Source organism: Momordica charantia (assembly GCF_013281855.1).
Source record: "Momordica charantia cultivar OHB3-1 chromosome 4 unlocalized genomic scaffold, Mcharantia_2.0 BLBB01000004.1, whole genome shotgun sequence".
NCBI lineage: Eukaryota > Viridiplantae > Streptophyta > Magnoliopsida > Cucurbitales > Cucurbitaceae > Momordica > Momordica charantia.
Window position 1 is genome coordinate 5,569,179 of NW_028275162.1, and position 18,288 is coordinate 5,587,466.

The 18,288-nt window shown below is 36.0% G+C and overlaps 1 protein-coding gene across 1 annotated transcript in view; it reads right to left on the minus strand.

Moving 5' to 3' along the window:
- Window positions 1-18,288, minus strand: part of TOR (target of rapamycin) — a 90,819-nt gene that overhangs the window by 29,976 nt on the left and 42,555 nt on the right. The window contains exons 25-32 of the mRNA XM_022293108.2: window positions 13,303-13,426; window positions 13,024-13,209; window positions 6,086-6,238; window positions 5,866-6,018; window positions 5,446-5,517; window positions 5,224-5,358; window positions 5,017-5,078; window positions 3,041-3,138 (exon numbers count right to left, since the gene is read on the minus strand). Of these exons, the coding sequence (XP_022148800.1) occupies window positions 3,041-3,138; window positions 5,017-5,078; window positions 5,224-5,358; window positions 5,446-5,517; window positions 5,866-6,018; window positions 6,086-6,238; window positions 13,024-13,209; window positions 13,303-13,426 (983 nt within the window). The remainder of the gene's footprint in view (window positions 1-3,040; window positions 3,139-5,016; window positions 5,079-5,223; window positions 5,359-5,445; window positions 5,518-5,865; window positions 6,019-6,085; window positions 6,239-13,023; window positions 13,210-13,302; window positions 13,427-18,288) is intronic.

Below are 18,288 nucleotides of genomic sequence, written 5' to 3' on the forward strand. Positions count from 1 at the left end.
TTTTCCCTTTCTTAAAGCAATCGACAAATCCAGGTCTAACTCATCATCAGTAGATATTGTAATGTCTGACTCATTATTAGTAGATACTATAATGTCTGATTCATCATTAATTATTTTCTCGTCAATTTCAGTTACAGGGATATGTTCAGACTCTTGGACGTGCTTATCTTTTTCAGTGTTCCTTCTTGAATAAACCTGTAATGGTGTAGTAGTAGAAGGGTTAGATGGTCCTAGTAAGGTGTCTAAGGGTGGTGGTAAAGGATTTGATATCGGCAATGTGAGGTTGGGAATGGGCAAATCCTTATCTTCCAATAATAGTTCCTCCCCCTGAAGATAAGGTGAGGAAAAGAAGCTGGTGTCTTCATAAAAGGTAACATCAGCAGAGATGAAGAACCTTTTTGAAGGAGGATGATAGCATTTATATCCCTTTTGAGTGTTCGAGTATCCGACAAAAATACACTTGAGTGCTTGTGGATCAAGTTTACCTCGCTGATGACTGTAAACATGAACAAAGGCTACACAACCAAATACTCGAGGAGTCAAGTTATTTGTTGTTCGAAAATCAGGATAATATTTTGATAGGATATTCATAGGAGTTCTATGGTCTAGAGTAGCAGATGGTAACCGATTGACTAAATAAGTGGATGTTAACACAGCTTCCCCCAGAAGGATTTAGGAACATTTCTTTGAAAAAGAATGGCACGTGTTACAGAAAGGATGTGACCAATTTTTCTTTCGGCCACTTCATTCTGTTGAGGAGTGTCCACACAAGACGACTCATGGATGACTCCATGTTTTTGAAAGAAGGATGTTAAGTTTTCATTTATGTAATCTCGAGCATTGTCAGAACGGAATCGTTTGGGTTTGATTCCGAATTGGTTTTCTATCATATGAAAGAATGTTTGAATGGTAGAACCAACATCAGATTTTTGTTTTAAAAGATAAACCCATGAGACTCAAGTACAGTCATCGATGAATACAATAAACCAACGAAATTTGGAAACATTTGGAACGTTGGAGGGACCCCACACATCAGTATGAATAAGAGAGAAGGGAACTGATATTCGTTTATTATTACTAGGGAATGGTACACGCTTGTGTTTAGCGAATTCACAAACTTCACAGTGAATTGACTCAGGATTAAGATTTGGAATAAATCGGGAAACAATATTTTAAGAGTTCGAAATGAAGGATGTCCTAGTCTATAATGATTCAACAAAAGCTTACTTGAAGGATGATGAGATTGTGAGGTGAACGAGACTGGAACACTAGTCTAACCGACAAGCTCATTAAGATAATAAAGTCCATCTTTTTCATTAGCAATTCCAATAATCTTCCCATTGCCCTGGTCCTGTAAAATACAAGAAGAATCAGAAAAAGTTACTCTGCAACCTAAATCTTTGATCAAATTCTTTACCAATATCAAATTAACAGTTAAACGTGGTATATGAAGCACATTCTTTAGAGTAATGTTTGAATTTATCTTGATGTCTCCTTGACCAGCTACTGTTACCAAGGTACCATCTGCTGTAGAAATTTTCTTATTGCTCGGACAAATACTGTAAGAGATAAAATGACAGCTACTATTCGTCATATGGTCTGTTGCACCAGAATCAATAATCCAAGTACAAAGTTTAGGCTGGTAAGTTGTACTCGTCAAAGTTACCGAACCTGTACCTTGACTAGGAGCATTATCCAAAGTTTTTAAGAAGCTCCTTAATTGTTTGATCTCATTTATGTCCAAGTTTTTAGTAATTTTGGACGACTGTGACATTGATACCCAGACTAAACTGCAACTCAAAAATGGAGATCCAAAACTGAAAAATCAGTATTGTACCGAACCGAAAGAGGGCTGAACCGAATCAAAAACAGTTGAATCGAACCAAATCTGACTGGAACGAACTGAAACCTGTCGAAACAATCCGACAATGAACTGAACCAGACTGAAAAACGTTGAACCAGTCCAACAACGATTTGAACCGAGCCTAAAGGAGCCGAACTGGCTGGACCGAACCAAGTGAACCGAACCAGTTGAACCAGACTATCTGAACCGAACTGGACGAATCGGGTTGACTGGACCGGACGTAACAGCAAAGGACGACGGCGGCAACGGTGGTGGCGACAAATAACAGCGGTCACGGTGACCATTGTCGGTGACGAAGGACGGCGAGACGAAACCCACGAACAGCACTCGAAAAACAGCAGCGCTGGCGAATCAGCAAACTACTGCGGCAGCGGCAGTCGGCGGTGGTCGGCGGCGGTCGATGGTGGTTGGCGGCGGTCGGCGGTGGCCGTGAGTTGAGCAGCGGCAATAATAAACAAAATCTTAATGGACAAAAACCCTAATGGGCATCAAAACCCTAATGGGCACAAAAACTAAGTTAAAATTTTTTTTGAAGAAACCTAGAGCTCTGATACCATGTTAATAATAAGAAAAGAAAATAATTCTTCCTTAATTACTCCAAATGATTGATACAAGGCTATATAAATAGCAGTCACAAAGAAGAAACTAAAAAGAAATTCTTGCCTATTAGGATAAGGAAATACTTACCTATTAAAACAATAAAACCCTAACCTAAATAAAATAGGAAACCTTTAAAATAAAATAAACTATAATTTAACACATTTTGTTGGGAATATATTGTATTATTTACATGCCAACAAAGAAAAAATCACTGGCTCCACTATCTTTAAGTTAAGTCCAACATATAGAACTACTTCAGTAAAATTTAAATTCCGAAATTTATTTTAGTTGCATGTTCTTTACAAAACAATGAACAACTCCCCAAGTGTCAAGAGCATATTTAACTGATAAATTAATGTATATCTTCATCATTAGGTAAGGTAGCAGTATTCACTCTGATCACAACTGCTCCATCATTCTTGCAAATGACATTGAGAATAATCAACTTATTCGTCCATGATATCAGCTAAATAAGGTTGCAAGCCTGCATACAAGGCATCTAATGCAAGATATGGAGCAAGACATCGAAACAGAGCAAGACATAATTTTTTGAAATGAGATGTCAAAGTCACAAACCTAACATGGCATCCAATACAAGATGTGGATTTGATGCTTGTGATGCTTTGGCAGTATATGCCTTAAGAGCATCTTCCCAGCGTTGCAGTTTCTCATACCTTAAAAATAGCAAATAAGGTGAGTTATATTCCTTCTATATCCACAAAATTTAGAACTAGCATTGATACATCACATTGTTTAAGAATTACAAGAGCATGGAAGAAGGGAAAGTAAATGAGTTCCAAATAATAGAGAGACGAGGGGAAAAGTGGTCATCCGTAGGAAATGAGTGCTTGATCCCATCCTGTGTCGAGAGAGAGAGAGAAAGCATAGGAACATTCAATCTTACGTGAATGCTCTATTACCATCACTATAGGCACTCTACAACTACCCAAAAACTTAAATCCTATCCCACAAACATTTTCTAATTTCTTTCATCAACCATTATTATTTAATAAAATTAATAAACAATTCAGTAATACCATTTTAAAGAAAAAAAATTTAATCTGCTAATTTCGATTGATAATTACATATTAAATTTAATTAATAGATATTGATAATATTAATCAATACATTGGTTTTAATTGATAAAATTATTAAAGCCTAGTTATTTTTGTTATAAAAAAGAAAAGAAAAATTAAAGCTTATGCAATAAATAATTTAACTACAACTAAATGATTATAAAGATGTAAACAATTAAAAATAATAGATAAAACATTTTTACCCCCTACTTAACTTATTGAATCAATATAAACTTATATCTTTCATTTTATCAAATTAAATCCTAAATTTAAACTGAGTTTCAAAACCAAATTAGGTAATAACAATAAATCACACAATTCAATCAACAAAAGACTCAAAATAAAGCTTAAAAAATGGCTAAACTCAACGATAAAAATTCCCTAAGTATAAGCTGTTAAAGTATTGAAAATGGATTAAATTTAAAGTATTGAAAATGGATTAAATTTACCAAACCCATCAGCTTAAGCTTTTGGGTCAATTGATGATTGATTTAACATGGTATCATATAGGAGGTTCTCAGTTCAAGTCCTTGTAATGTTATTTTTTCACCTATTAATATTGTTAACAAGTGGTTAGACCTTGTGCATCACCTATTAATATTGTTAACAAGTGGTTAGACCTTGTGCAAATTTACAAACCCACAAGTGAGGAAGAGTATTAAAGTATTGATACCAATGAAGAGTTCGTTTTTAGTAACCAAAAAAAAAAAAAAAGATTAAGTTTACCGTTAGCTTAAATTAAGGTAAGAAAGTGCTTGAACTCGACACCAAAACGCCTAAATGAGGTAAAAAATAACATCCAATATAGCTACAAAACAAATATGCATGAGAAAAACTAGCAACAAATGTTCAATGGGACGGATTTGGAATTTTAATATTAAATTTGACTTTCCAATCCAAGTACAAAAAGAAAAAAAAAGTCAAAATTATTTATTTCATACCTTTTCAATTTATGTATTTACTCAATTAATTTTAATTCATAAAATTAAATATAACCAATTTAAATAATTCTTATTTAATAAATGATTAAATTTATAAACTTAGTTTTAGGAATTAACATTAATTAATATTTAAAATTATTTACTTCATTAATTTTAATACATAGATGTATATTAAATAAATGCAACATTTAATTAATATTTTTAATTTATGAAAGTATATTGAATCAACGTGATCAACATTTTTAAAGTAGAAGTAATTAATAACTAATAGTTAAAATAAATTATTTAAGTTTGATGAATCAAAATTAATTTGTACAGTTATAATTATTAAACTTCAATAATAAAAATACTAAGGTAATAAACTTGGATACATTTTATCCTACAGATATCTCATTATCATACAAACTTTGAACGGCCCCTCAAGGAATTTTTATTTTTTAAAAAATTATATGTATTTTTTTATAATCTCTAACATCAAAGGGATGGAAATTCGAAAGTGAAAACCAAAAATAAAAAATTGAACGTTCAAAATTACCAAGACTCTTTCAGCTGAACACCCAGATGTTGTTGAGCATATGTCAATATTCCAACAGCAGCCTAGAGAAAGCAAACATGGATCACTAGAATGGCAATAAATATTTCATAACAGACAGAAAAGATTAAAGTAGACACTCGACCACACCAAATATCAGCCAAAATCATATTCTAAGAAAGACAGCAAATTGGACAACAAAAAGTTAACCTCGTGCTGGTGCAACTGATTGTTAATATGAATAAGTGCTTCAACTACAGCAACCGGATTAGCATCCATCTTTTTGGACCTTGCGCCCTCAAATTCCATTTCTTTGTAATGCAGAGCTTTAGCAAATGCACGACACTGCAGAAATTCTCACAATAAATTATCTATCAGTTCCTCTCAACGCTATAATTTCAGATAACGATAACATAGAAACAAAGAGTTTACTTTCTCCGCAAGAGCACCAAGGAGACGAATGTCAATAGGAAGAGGCTTCTCGTCATGTTCCATGAACTCTGCCTGCAATAATATTCAACAGATTCCATAACACAAACAATAAAAATAGAAGATAGAGTTTAAGTGAGATAACTTTGAATTGCTACAGCAAAAACACATTACAATGTTACGAGCAGTTTACAGCCAAAAATGAAGAATTCAGGAGATCCTTAAACCTCCAACCATAGGTGGCTGAATACAAAAGGTTTTTGTCACAGCTTGGAGTTCACCCTTCAATAAGTACTTAACTATTTTATCGTTTTCGCACTTACAGTTATAAGATGTTTATGAACGTCATGAAATAAGTGAAGTATGCATACCCACATGATTTAACTGCTCAAATTAAACAAAGATCATGCTTCTGAAACAAACCAGGTTAAGAAGTGTAGCCAAAATTTCAGGGGGAATATTTGGGGAGGAAAATGCCATCTCCAAGCTCCGAACTAACTGCTTCTGACTTGTCTCATTTAGTTGTGCCCAACAGCTAACAAAACCAGCTGCAAACAACTCACGCCCAACAAAAGGCTGCCAGTACCTTACATCAGAATCAATTTTATCAAGGTATAAATCCGAACGAATGCTATAGACTAACCTGCAACTGTGCAAGCCTTGCACAGGTCCGTAATGCAGGAGAAGGTGATTCCTTTAGAAGCTCGATGCTGAAATGCCTCATCCATTCAGCCCAATCTTCTTTAGTACTTCGCTGGGAAGCCTCTCCAGCAGTGCGCAATCGACCATCATTAACCTATACAAAACTGTTGTTTCAAAAGATACGTACTATTTGGAATCTTAGGGAAAAAGAGATGACAAGATCCACGTATCTGGAAACATTGGCACAATGACGATGAAGTTACAACATGAAAGCATGCAAGTGTGAGAAGTCTTGAGCATATAAAGAGGAAAATAGATTTCTTTTCTTTATTTTAACAAGAAGACAGCAAATACAAATACAAAATATAAATACAATGAATCTACGGGGAGATACAAATGCATCCAATTGGAACAAATAAGACTAGGAAAAAAATTCACAAATTTGACTAGGAAAATAGACGATTACAATTTGTTGTACCCCTACATCTACAAAGAAAGCACCATCAAATTATTTAACATACGATGGAAAGGAAGGCATAAAGGTTTAATTTTATTTTTCTTCACTTCGTGATGGTTAGCTAAGTTAGTTGTTCCAGAGAAATATGTTTACTTCTTTATTTTATAGGATTAGTCATGCCGTTTTTGGTTTCTTTCTTTCTTTCTTTTTATTCTAACAAATATTTTGTCTCCTTTGCTACTTTCCCATTCCTTATCTAAAAATATAAAAAAAAGGATATTAGTGTAAATCAACTAAATTAACAGTGGCTTGCCAATAGGACAAATTAAACGTGCATCGACTTAACAGTAATAATAATGGGAAATGAAAATCAATTTTTTGTTTCCATTGTGTTGAGAATCCCCATTGATTCATTCCTCTTAGGACGTTAGCAATGATATTCCTACTTTCCCACTTTAACTATGGTCTCATCACCTATAAAGCACGGACACTCCAAAATAGGAGGAGTGTCTGTGTCAGACCTGCGTCGGACACATGTCCGACATGCAATTTGAAGTGTCTGATTTTTTTTTCTGGTTAAATTTTGGACACGGCATGGAAACGCTTGTGTAAAGATTTTGATTCATAAGTCCACTTTTAGAAGCCCAGCATACATTTTAAAAAATCAAACTTCAAAAACAAAAACTGAAAATCATTTAAACAAAAAAAAAGCCCTAATTTTAGTCTAACCAGAGACGACAAAAACACAAAGCAAAATGAAGAAGGCCCTACACCCACCATCGAAAACAAAGCGGTAGGATTTGCCTTTGCCGCTGCCGAGATTGCAGCAGTCAAGACTACTCTTCGTGTTCGGCCAATCAATTTGTACATTTGTGTTTTGCCACCTTATTTTTTTTTTGTTCCTTATTTTTGTATGAATTAAATAAAAACTAAAGTAGAATATGTTCAACTAAATTACGATGCATCTTCAACCCAATCATCAAATTCAAATTCTTCCCTAGACTCGGCCTCTTCTAATATTAAGGATGATTCAAAACCCGTTCGATAATATGTGAATAAAATTTAAAAATTAAGTGATGGGGGTGGGAATTTTTCGTGGCAATGTAACTTTGGTTGTGCCATAAAAAAGAGCCCCCATCTTTTTATCCTTATTCTAATCTTATAGTTTATGTTTTATTAGAGAGTTTACCATTTTTTTAAAACTTATATAGGTACTTAGTGAAGAATGGCTTGCAGCGCATCAAGATGTGGAACTAACACAAGAGCGAATGAAGTGTTTGAAGAGACATTTCAGTACCCCAAAGGATCATGCAAAAGTGAATGTAGAATTTGTAAATTTTTCTACACAATCTGGATATTTTGCTGATTATGTTTCTATCGCTGAGAAGCATCTTTTTTTTTTTTTTTTTGACAAGAAACAAACTTTTAATTGATAATAAGAAAGAAAAAAGTTCAAGGATACAAGCTCCCAAAGGAAGCGAAAAAAGAATAAGAAAAACAAACAGAACATAGAAACCAAAAACCTATGAAATAGATGAGATCTGAAGACAAATAATAGATACTCAAAAACTGTTATCAATAAAGCTGGCCAATTCAAAAGGACTGACTGCTGAGGAGGAAACCAAAACAATCACTTAACACAAGCTGATCACCAGAGGAAAAGAAACTGAAACCTCCTTCCACCAAGAGAAGACACAAAAACGATAATATCTCAACCCCCAAAACAGCTGCAAAGCAGAACCAACCAAAAACTTGTTGCCCATAATTAAAGTCTACCTATTCAATGATTGGACTAGGGTAAGGCCTACATCTTCAAAATATTTAAAAAAAACTTTGATTATCTGCAAGAAGCTTTTTCGACAACCAACATCTGCTCCCGACGAGGAAAAGGAATGGAATCCATTTTTGCAGAAGAGTGTAATTGGTTATCCTTTGTAAAAAGTAAATTAAATTCCTCTGTTAGGGAAACCTCTGATAAATCTTTATTAAAAATCCTTGCTCTAACCATCATGAGATGACTCAAGTGGTCAACGAGGGTCATTGTAAATAGCAAAGGACTTAGAGGGAATGGGCTTAAACCATGTGACCACCTACCTAGGATTTAATATCCTACGAGTTTCCTTGTCAACCAAATGTAGTAGGGTCAGACGGTTGACCCGTGAATAATCGAGGTGTGCGCAAGCTGGCCCAGACAAACGGATATCAAAAAATAAAATAAAAATCTCTTGCTTAGAAGGTGTTAAGGTATCCATGACAACTGACGTTCTGGTTGATGCAGTCCTAGTTTTAACCCTGACATACTACCGCCTAGGACTATTATTGCTCCCCTACCAATTCTTTTATTCTAGCAAAAAGAATGACTTACTGAGGTTTCCAACAAAGGAAAGAGGAGGGTTCTAGAAGGGTGTTTCACCTCTCAGCCATGGTATCATCATTCAACAAGTGAGCAATCAAATTTACATATCAAGGATAACGTTTTGTCTGATGATGAAAAAGATTTCAATGTTAGTGTCAGTGAAGATTCAGCAGAATGTTTTCCAAAATAGGAAGAACATTTGGACTGCCCTCTACATTTTCAGACCTAACTTCAGATTCATTTTCTCTTTTATCATATGAAAACCCTTGAAAAGGTTCTTCATCTGACAATAACAAATGAAGCCTTTGAACATCTATCGCATTTGAAGATCTTGCAACCAACATCTTACTGGAGATCGAACTCTGTTGTTTCTCAAAACTCTAAACCTCCTTCACACGAACTATAATGCTGCCAAACTGTTAATTTTTATTTATGCCGATAAAAATCCACATTAGTTCTCTTCTACCTGAATCAGAGCTTCTGAGCCATCCAAGGGATTTAAGGTTTCATAGGAAATCTTCTTTAAACCACCAAGTTAAACTCCTATTTCTTCAAAGCATTGCTTATTCCAAAAATTTAATGGTAAATCACAAATCTTTACTTAGCAAGGCAATAACCAGGGAAGAATAAGACACAACAATTGAGATCACAAGTGAGTTTACTAACAGAGATCATATTAAAAGAAAATTGTGGTAAATTTAAAACAGATGTTAGTGAAAGGGATGTGGAAAGATGAACTGTGCCAAAGCCAAGAATAGGAGAAGTTGTGCCATTTGCTATGGTAACATCAGGCAAAGATGCAGATGGGAAGAACTTAGCAAATAAGTTAGGGTTACCTGACATATGATTTGTCGCACCAGAGTCAATGACCCATTTTGATGTGGAGGAAATAAGACATTTACTCGTGTTACCTAACTCAGCGATGGCGGTAATCGGATTAGAGGACGATGCCGTCAATGACTCTTGATACTATTGGAACTTAGCAAATTCTCCCGCAGGAATTGTAACTAACTTACCAGCATTATCAGGAGTAGATGCAACATGGGCAGACTGTGTTTTCTGACTTTTCAATAGCTTTCTACATTCTCGTTTTGTATGACCAGGCTTATGGCGATAATTGCAAAAAATAATATCTCCTGAATTTGATTTTGGAGCACTAGAACGTTGAGCGTTCGAAGTCGTGGAATTCCCTTGGTAGGTATTACCTCTGTTTGCATTTGTACTACGTCCAACCAAAGCACTATTAGACTGAGATGACAAGACGGGTTGTGACTTCTTAACGCGAAGTACTCGAGTGTATGCCTCCTCTAAAGCTGGAATTTCCGAACCAGAGAGTAATTGGTCTTTGGCCACATCAAATCTAGGTGGACCAAGAAAAAAACTGATAACTGCTAGTTGTTCGTGTTGGGCAAGCCGAACTTTTGCATCATTACTATCTGGGAGTAATGCATTAAACTCTGCATAAATTCGTTTGTGTTCCATAAAGTAATTTGTAAGAGATTGGTCACCAAACTCAGGTTGGTAGAAGCGCTTGCAGATTTCAAATATTTGACTAATATTTCCTTTTCCAGAATAAAGGAATTCTAAATATTTAAGCAACTCTTTAACATACTCACATTCATTGACCAAGCAAATAATGTCATCCTCGATCGAATTCTTGATCTGCAGAACCAGTCGAGCATCATCCCGCAACCAAGCTTTCTTGTTCTCATCCTTAGACGGATCCTCAGTTATGTAATCGTCCATATCAATACTTCGCAAAAAAAGACGAACATTGATTTTCCATGAAGAATAGTTTGATCCATTCAACTTGTGTTCTGTGATTGTTCATATCATTGGGATCACCTCAGAAGTTACGATTGATTTCTTCTCAGCCATAACAAACAAGCGAACTTATTTGAACAAAACGACAAAACCAGACCAAATCACCCGAACCAAACAAAATAAATGAATCAAACGGTTGGAACCAAATCGGATTAGGTGTTTTCTGAAACCAGAAACCCCAAGTGCTCCCCCACGACAACCAGAGGGGCGAAGGCGATTGGCGGTGACAAAAGCGCACCGCGACGAAGGTGCGAAGGACGGCGAGACGAAACCCACGAATAGGATTTGGAAAAACAACTGGCAAATCAACATCGGCGGCGGTCGGCGGCAGCGGTCGGCGGTGATTTGTGTTGGATAGCAATGAACAAAACCCTAAGGCACAAAACCCTAATGGACAAGAAACTTGGCTGTGATACCATGTAGAGACTAAGGTTGGAGAGAATCCAATATAATGTATTCTCATTATTAAAGTCTATATATATAGACAAATATACAAGGTTGACCTAATCCTATAAGGAGAAAGTAAATGACAAATTAATATTAATACAATAATATAAAATATACTAATATATACTCTAACAACCTCCAAAGCATTCCACCACTTCTTGCCGTGATCTTCAAATCTCCATCTCTCTAGCTTCAAATGGAACTCTCCTACCTTTCGCCACAAGTCATTAACCCACTTTAAGTTCAACAATCTACCATCGTCAAACCTTAAAACCCTTTATCTGCTAAAAACAGGTTAAACTGACAGTCTTAAGAGAACTTTTCTTTTAGAGCCACAACTATATCCTTCCAACCGTCTAAGGCACAAAATTTCGTGATGACCATCATGTTGTTCCAATCTATCCCAAGACTTCAGAATCCTTCCTAACCCAAAATTGTTTTAAAGGACCTAAAGAAGAAGCCTCCTTATTCTCCATCAATAAAGTGTCCACCCTACCTTGAGAAGCAACCTTACCTTTTAGGGTTTCAGAGTGAGAAGGCCCAAAAATACCTTGCTGAGGTCCTTTCACAGTAGAACGAATCAAACAAACCTTCAGCATATCCCAAAATGCTAATCAACCACTTTTCCTTGGTCCTGCAAAAATAACAAGCTTTCTTCTTCCCCCAGTTGAAGGCCAAACCACGCATTAAATTCTACTCCTTTGGATAACTCTGAATTTCCTCAATCTGCAAGTACCGAATTCAATTCTTTCATGTGCGAAGAAGTATTAGTGCTCTGGTAATTGCAGTAATTCAACCAACCGATTTTCAAACCAAGATAAATGGCCAAATTTGAAAGGCAACACCTCCCAACACATATCTTCCATATTAAAGCACTCATCTTCAACCCAAATGCAAAAAAGCCTATTCTCAACAACAACCGATTTCCATGTAAAAATAACGCAAAAAACACAAAGCTGCACTGTATTGAATCTTGGCGGCGGAACCCTAGGCGCTAAACCTTTGTCGGTGATGGCGAGCAGTAGTGATAGAAGACCTACCAAGTCAGCGGACAGCGGAGAAGAGTGATGGCGAACCCTAGGCGGTGGCGCCTGAACCCTAGGAAGCGACGGAGAAACACGACGACAGATGGCAGAGGCTGGGTTGGGAAGGGGCACAAGACAAACCCTAGCGCGGCCCACGAAAACGACCTACAACCCACGAAGGATGTCGGACAGGAACACCAAAGCGGCGAGTCATAGCTGCTGGAGAGAGCGGAGAGGCCATAGGGTTAATTTCAAGTACACATTAAACTTAGGTTCCTGATCACGAGAAAGAAACAAGATAACTATATTTCAATATTAAAAAGACGTTACAATATCGATAGCCTTTCGAAAGGACTATCTCTCTCCCAATAACTATGCCAAGTTCCTCACCTTAAACTATTCTCCAAAAGATCTGTTGAGAAGCATCTTATAGATCCTAAAAGTTGGTGGGTGTTAGAGTATATATATATATATATATATTAGTATATTTTTATTCTTGTATTGATATGTATTAATTTATCGTTTACCTTCTTCGTATATGATTAGTCATTTACCTTCTTCTAACAGGATTATGATTATTTCCAATTCACAACTTTATTTCAAGTATATCTCATTCTCATTTCTACCCTACTTTTCTGATCATATTCTCAGGCATACGGGGAACAGATGCTCTATTTCAATTGTCATAGCACTAGAACACCATCCATTTTAAATTGCACAGACATAACGAACTAGAGATATCTACATTACAAGACTGTTAACTTTTTGCAGGAGCTCAGTTACATTATATACCAAAGCAACGAAACAGAACCAAATCATGTGACAAATACCTGGTGAGCCCTAAATTGTTTATGCACATCCGACCTATCTTCGTAAGGGTCAATGTCAACATCATTTAGAGGATCACTAATGACTTCCACAGGAAATATCCTACTCAACCGTTGAGCAGTTGTGCTCCCCAAGATCAGTGGCTCTCGTCTTCGTAAACGCCCCTCAATTTCCTCAAATTCTTTATGCTGATAAAAAGAAACATTTGCTTATCTTGCTCCAAATACAATTAACTACAATATCATAAATAAATTGAAATGTTGTTGGGAGAAGAGGCAAACCCGCAAGCGATGTTTCAATAAAAGCTTGTGTATCGATGAAATAAAAACAGTGAAATCCTCCCCAAGGGCCTGGGCTAAGCAACAAAGAGCATCAACAGCATCTTTTTGGAGTTCATCGTTCTTCCTGGACATTAAAATTTAAAAAACAAATAAAGGATTTACATTAAAATTAAAAAAAAATGAAGTATTGATGAAACGTGGAAGAGAAATGAGTGAACAAAGGGCAGGAATCTGAAACTATAATTAGATTCAATATTTCCAAAGTATCAGACAAATATTACCATCAAAACATAAATAGCCCTTCAGATGAAATAGCTATATTACAACATAGATACAACATTTTAATAAGTTATTTATCAGATAAATAACATATTTTACTCAAAACTGGGCACAACACAGATTCCTTTAACTTACTCACTTTTTGTATTATTTTTATTTTTATTTTTTTTATAAACAAAATACAAACTTTTCATTGATGAAATGAAAAGGAACAAAAATTGTTCAAGGATACAAACCCTCGAAAGAGTGAAAGGAAAGCATAAAAGTTAAAAAGATGCAAAAACATAAACCGTAAGCATAAAACAGAGTCCAATAGGCAGCTAAATAGAACAAATAAAAATATAAAACACAATTAAGTGCAACAAAATTAATTTTATTTAAAATTGAAAAGTATTATAAGAATAAAACTTGTACAGGAAGTAGATTGGATCAGATGAATCAGAGAAGAAATGAATCTAGGCTGACACCTGGGGCATCACGTGCCAATGAAGATTCTTAGAGAAATTAAACAAGCAACCTTTGGAAATCCAAAAAGAGGCTGCAAAAAGAACTCCTCAAATCCCACGAAAACCACAAAAAAGGACAAACATAAAAGCTGTCCAAGGAAAAAACGTGAGAAGGTATTTTGGAATAAAAGCTGCTTGGAAAACCGAAGCATCATAAATCAATTATATCATGAATAAAGATGAAATCTGCCATGAGACTTTTTGTCCTCTCATTAATACCCACCATGCACCATGCAGCATTAAAGTCTACCCGTTGAGAACTTGAGGAGACATGCCCCCACCGAACCACCTTGATAAACCAAAAGATTTGTCTTGGATAATGGGAGATGTATTTTTTTTAAACAAGAAACAATTTTTCATTGATATATGAAAAGGAAAAATATTCAAGATACAAAACCCTCAAGTGTGTGAAAAAAGAAAAGAAAAGAGAGAAGAATAGAAAAATAACGAATAAATATCGCAACAAGAGCAATACAAGCTCAAAAGTGATTACAACATTCTAAAATAAAACTCAGAAAAACTGCTTGCTGCCGAGCTTGGGAAATGAAACTAATTCCAGGGCCAACAACCGCATGAGGGAATAACCTTCCTTAGCACCCAGAGCGAAGACCAAAGTTCAAAAAGAACCAAGTAGAAGTTAGGGCACAAGAACAGACCGCAGCTGAAATGCTAGTAAGGAGAAAACACCAAATACTAAGCCTCAATGTTGTCTTCAAAAAGCCTCCATATATAAACCACTAAATGTCAAACCATGGAGAAAGACTTTGAAAACCTCATCAACCAACCAACCGAACTAAAACTACAAAGCTCACGTTGGAGAAAGACTTTGAAAACCTCATCAACCAACCAACCGAACTAAAACTGAAAAGCTTTAAAATATGCAGAAGGCATAATTGAGAACATTTCCAAGATTTCGAACAACTTAAAACTCAGAGAACAGACTCAATTGGGACAAGGGAATCCCCATTTCTTCAAAAAAGGAAGGAGTGCTTGTTTGCTGTGGGAGAACGGGTTTCTCATCTTCTTTTTGCTCGTTAAATAAAGATTGAAAACCGTACGCAAAAGAATGCTTGGAAAAGTCCTCAACCAAATCTGTATTTAAAAATACACCCTTCAAGAACCAAATCTGTCTGTTGAAGAAGAAGGTGAAAGGTTGCTGCTTAGCGAAATCCACCCAAAATACTTTGATTTTTCAAAAAAGAAAAAAGTCTGCGTTAAGACTTTTCATTTCTCCAAGAATCCACCAAGAATGAACTCCCATGACAGCCAAAATCAAGAAGCAATAATGGCTGGAAAATGGGCATACGAACAACCATGTATTGAACAAAATATCTTGATAACCAAACTGGTATAGCCTAAAGCTGTCCAAGAATCCATAATGGAAATTTGACAATAATGATGTACCAATACAAAGCCCAAAAGCCTCTATTTATAGAAGAATTAAAAACTAACTAATTATTAGGAAAACTAAAACAATTAAACCAAAAATATAAAACTAACTCACTACATCAGTTACCCTCCATCCTAAAAAAAACTCATCCTCGAGTTTAAAAAGAATACAATGGAGGCAGGATTGTTGTTCCAATGCTTCTTCTTTCGATGGTTTGAAAAAACTTGAACCGAAAACGTTGTCTTGAGTCCGTCAAAACACGTGCACTCGATGAGGGATTCTTTCAAGATATAAATTTGCATATAGGTCCTGCACCATGGTTAACAACTCATTCAAACGAAGAAGAAATCATATAGCTTCCCCTCTGGACAAATTCTGAGTGGGTTTATTGAGAATAAAAGCTTCCTTGCTATTGTCGACCATTTATTTTCTTCCAATCACACATTCCATATTTATTTCCATATACAAATTTCTTTCTTTTGGCTTTGCATATTGATCATATTCTGAAATCTCCCTTGTTTTCATCCCATTGAACCCACTGTCGTCATTCGAAGAATTTAAAGGTTGATATGGTTGTCCAACAGCATTTGAATCTTGAAATATAACAACATTGGCAAATTCAATGGGGTACAACTTATTCAAATGGTGAAAAATTAATTTGGCTGGATGAGTTTGTTCCTTATCTTTTGCCTTCTGAATTTCTTGTCCCATCTGTAAGCTTTCTTGAAAAATTAAAGAACTGTGCTCATTAACATCTGGCATTTCAGCTTCAAAGAACATCGTAGCCAAAGAAAAAGGAGAATCATTCTCTGATCTTATCAATTCTTTATCAACATCATCTTCCTCATCAAAATATTTTTAAAATTTAAGAAAAAACTCCTCTTCTTGTCCAATTGCTTCAATCTGACAAGGGTTCTGGATTCCGTAATTTCTAAAATCAATATACAAGGTATAACTTGAAGCAAATTTGAGTTACCTCTTGCATCCTCTGAAATTTTCATTGGTCTTATGCAATATTTTGAAGTGTCTTCACTATCTTAGTGGCAAAATCTTCTCTTTTTTTTCTTTGATAAGAAACATCAAAAAGGTGTATAGATAGAGGGAAGAATCCCAAAGAGAGACAGCCTAAAGGCAGAGGATAGAGAGAACCCTCCCCAGAGAACTAAACAATCAAGGCTTTCCAATCATGTAGGATGAGTTGGAGGCTATAATTACAAAAAAAGACTTCTTGTGGGAAGAAATCCACCACGAAGCAACTTGCTTAATATTCACACAAAAAGAATCTAACAATTTCGAAATATTCTCAAAAATCCGGTTGTTCCTCTCTTTCCATAAAAGCCAAAGAAGAGCTTGGGCAGCACACTTCCATAAAACACCAGCTTTTCCTTTGAGGTTAGATCCCCCAAAACGCTTGGAGATAAAGTCTTCTATTCTCCTAGGAAGACAGAAAGAAAGATCCAGTTGAGAAGCAATAAAAGACCAAGCCTTTGTAGCATAGGAACAATGAAGGAAAAGATGGTCCACCACTTCTTCATCCCTTAAACACATGCTACAGACCGAAGGAGAGAGAACCCACGAGGGACATTTCCTTTGCAACTTGTCTGCTGTGTTGAGGCCTCTGTAATACAGGTTCCAAAGGAAAAACTTAACTTTCTTTGGAACTTTGAAATGCCAAATCTGATTTGCCATGGTCGAACTTAAGATAGAGGAAGGAGAACTCAGGGCCAAAAATGTGGATCTAACCAAAGACATCCCAGAATTATCTGCTTTCCACCACAATCTGTTTCTGCCTTGCCCAATGGCCACCCCCTCTATCTTTTCAGAAAAAATCCCCCATCTGCTTACCTCCTTCTTGAAAAGATTCCTTCTAAAATCCAAATCCCCAGTTGAAGATTCTGCCGACCAACACTCGGCTATTGTAGCACTTTTCTTTAAGGAAAGAGTGTCGATGTCCGTAAAAGAAGCTGCAAGGGGAACACTGCCAATCCAGGCATCCTCCCAAAAACAAACTGAATTTCCAGAAGAGACTTTGAAGAGAGACAGCTTGTTGAAATCCCTTCTCAAACCTTGAATATCTATCCAAGGTCTACAGAAGAACCTTTAGCAGGCTTAGGTAGCCAACCAAAGGGCTCTTCTCCATAGATAGCTGCTATGACTTTCCTCCAAAAACTTCCTCTCTCTGTCGCAAAACGCCACAGCCATTTCATCAGCAAAGCCTTATTCCTCTTAGCCAAAGACCCGATACTGAGACCTCCCTTTGCATGCGGAAGAGCTGCCCAAGACCATTTCACCAAGTTTCCGATCCGTCTTGAAGAACCCCCATTCCAGATAAAATCTATCATCAGTTTTTCCATTGAATTAACCACTACCATCCATTGAATTAACCACTGTCATCGGAGCTTTTAGGATTGACATAAAATAAATGGGGATGCTATTGAGGCCAGATTACCTTAAAAATTAACAAGTTCTTCCATTTTTGTAACCGCTTATGCATTTTGTCAATTTAGTGGCAAAATCTTCTCATCTTGGTTAAGGTATCGATTGGGTGTTTTTCTCCAATTGTTGTTGTTGGGAGTTTTGTACAAGAAGAAAGAAAAATTCCACAGCTATTATTTGGAGTTTCAATGGATTCCCCAAAGAGTTACGGAGGTTTTCGAACAAATTTTCTGGCACAAAATACCTCTGCTCTGCGTGAAATTGATTTAGTGAAATTTGTACAAACTCCAAGATTGTTGCTTGAACTTTCTTGTCGCTGAAACTTTGCATAATATTGGTTCTTGATTAAAGATTGACCTTCACAATTAATTCCAA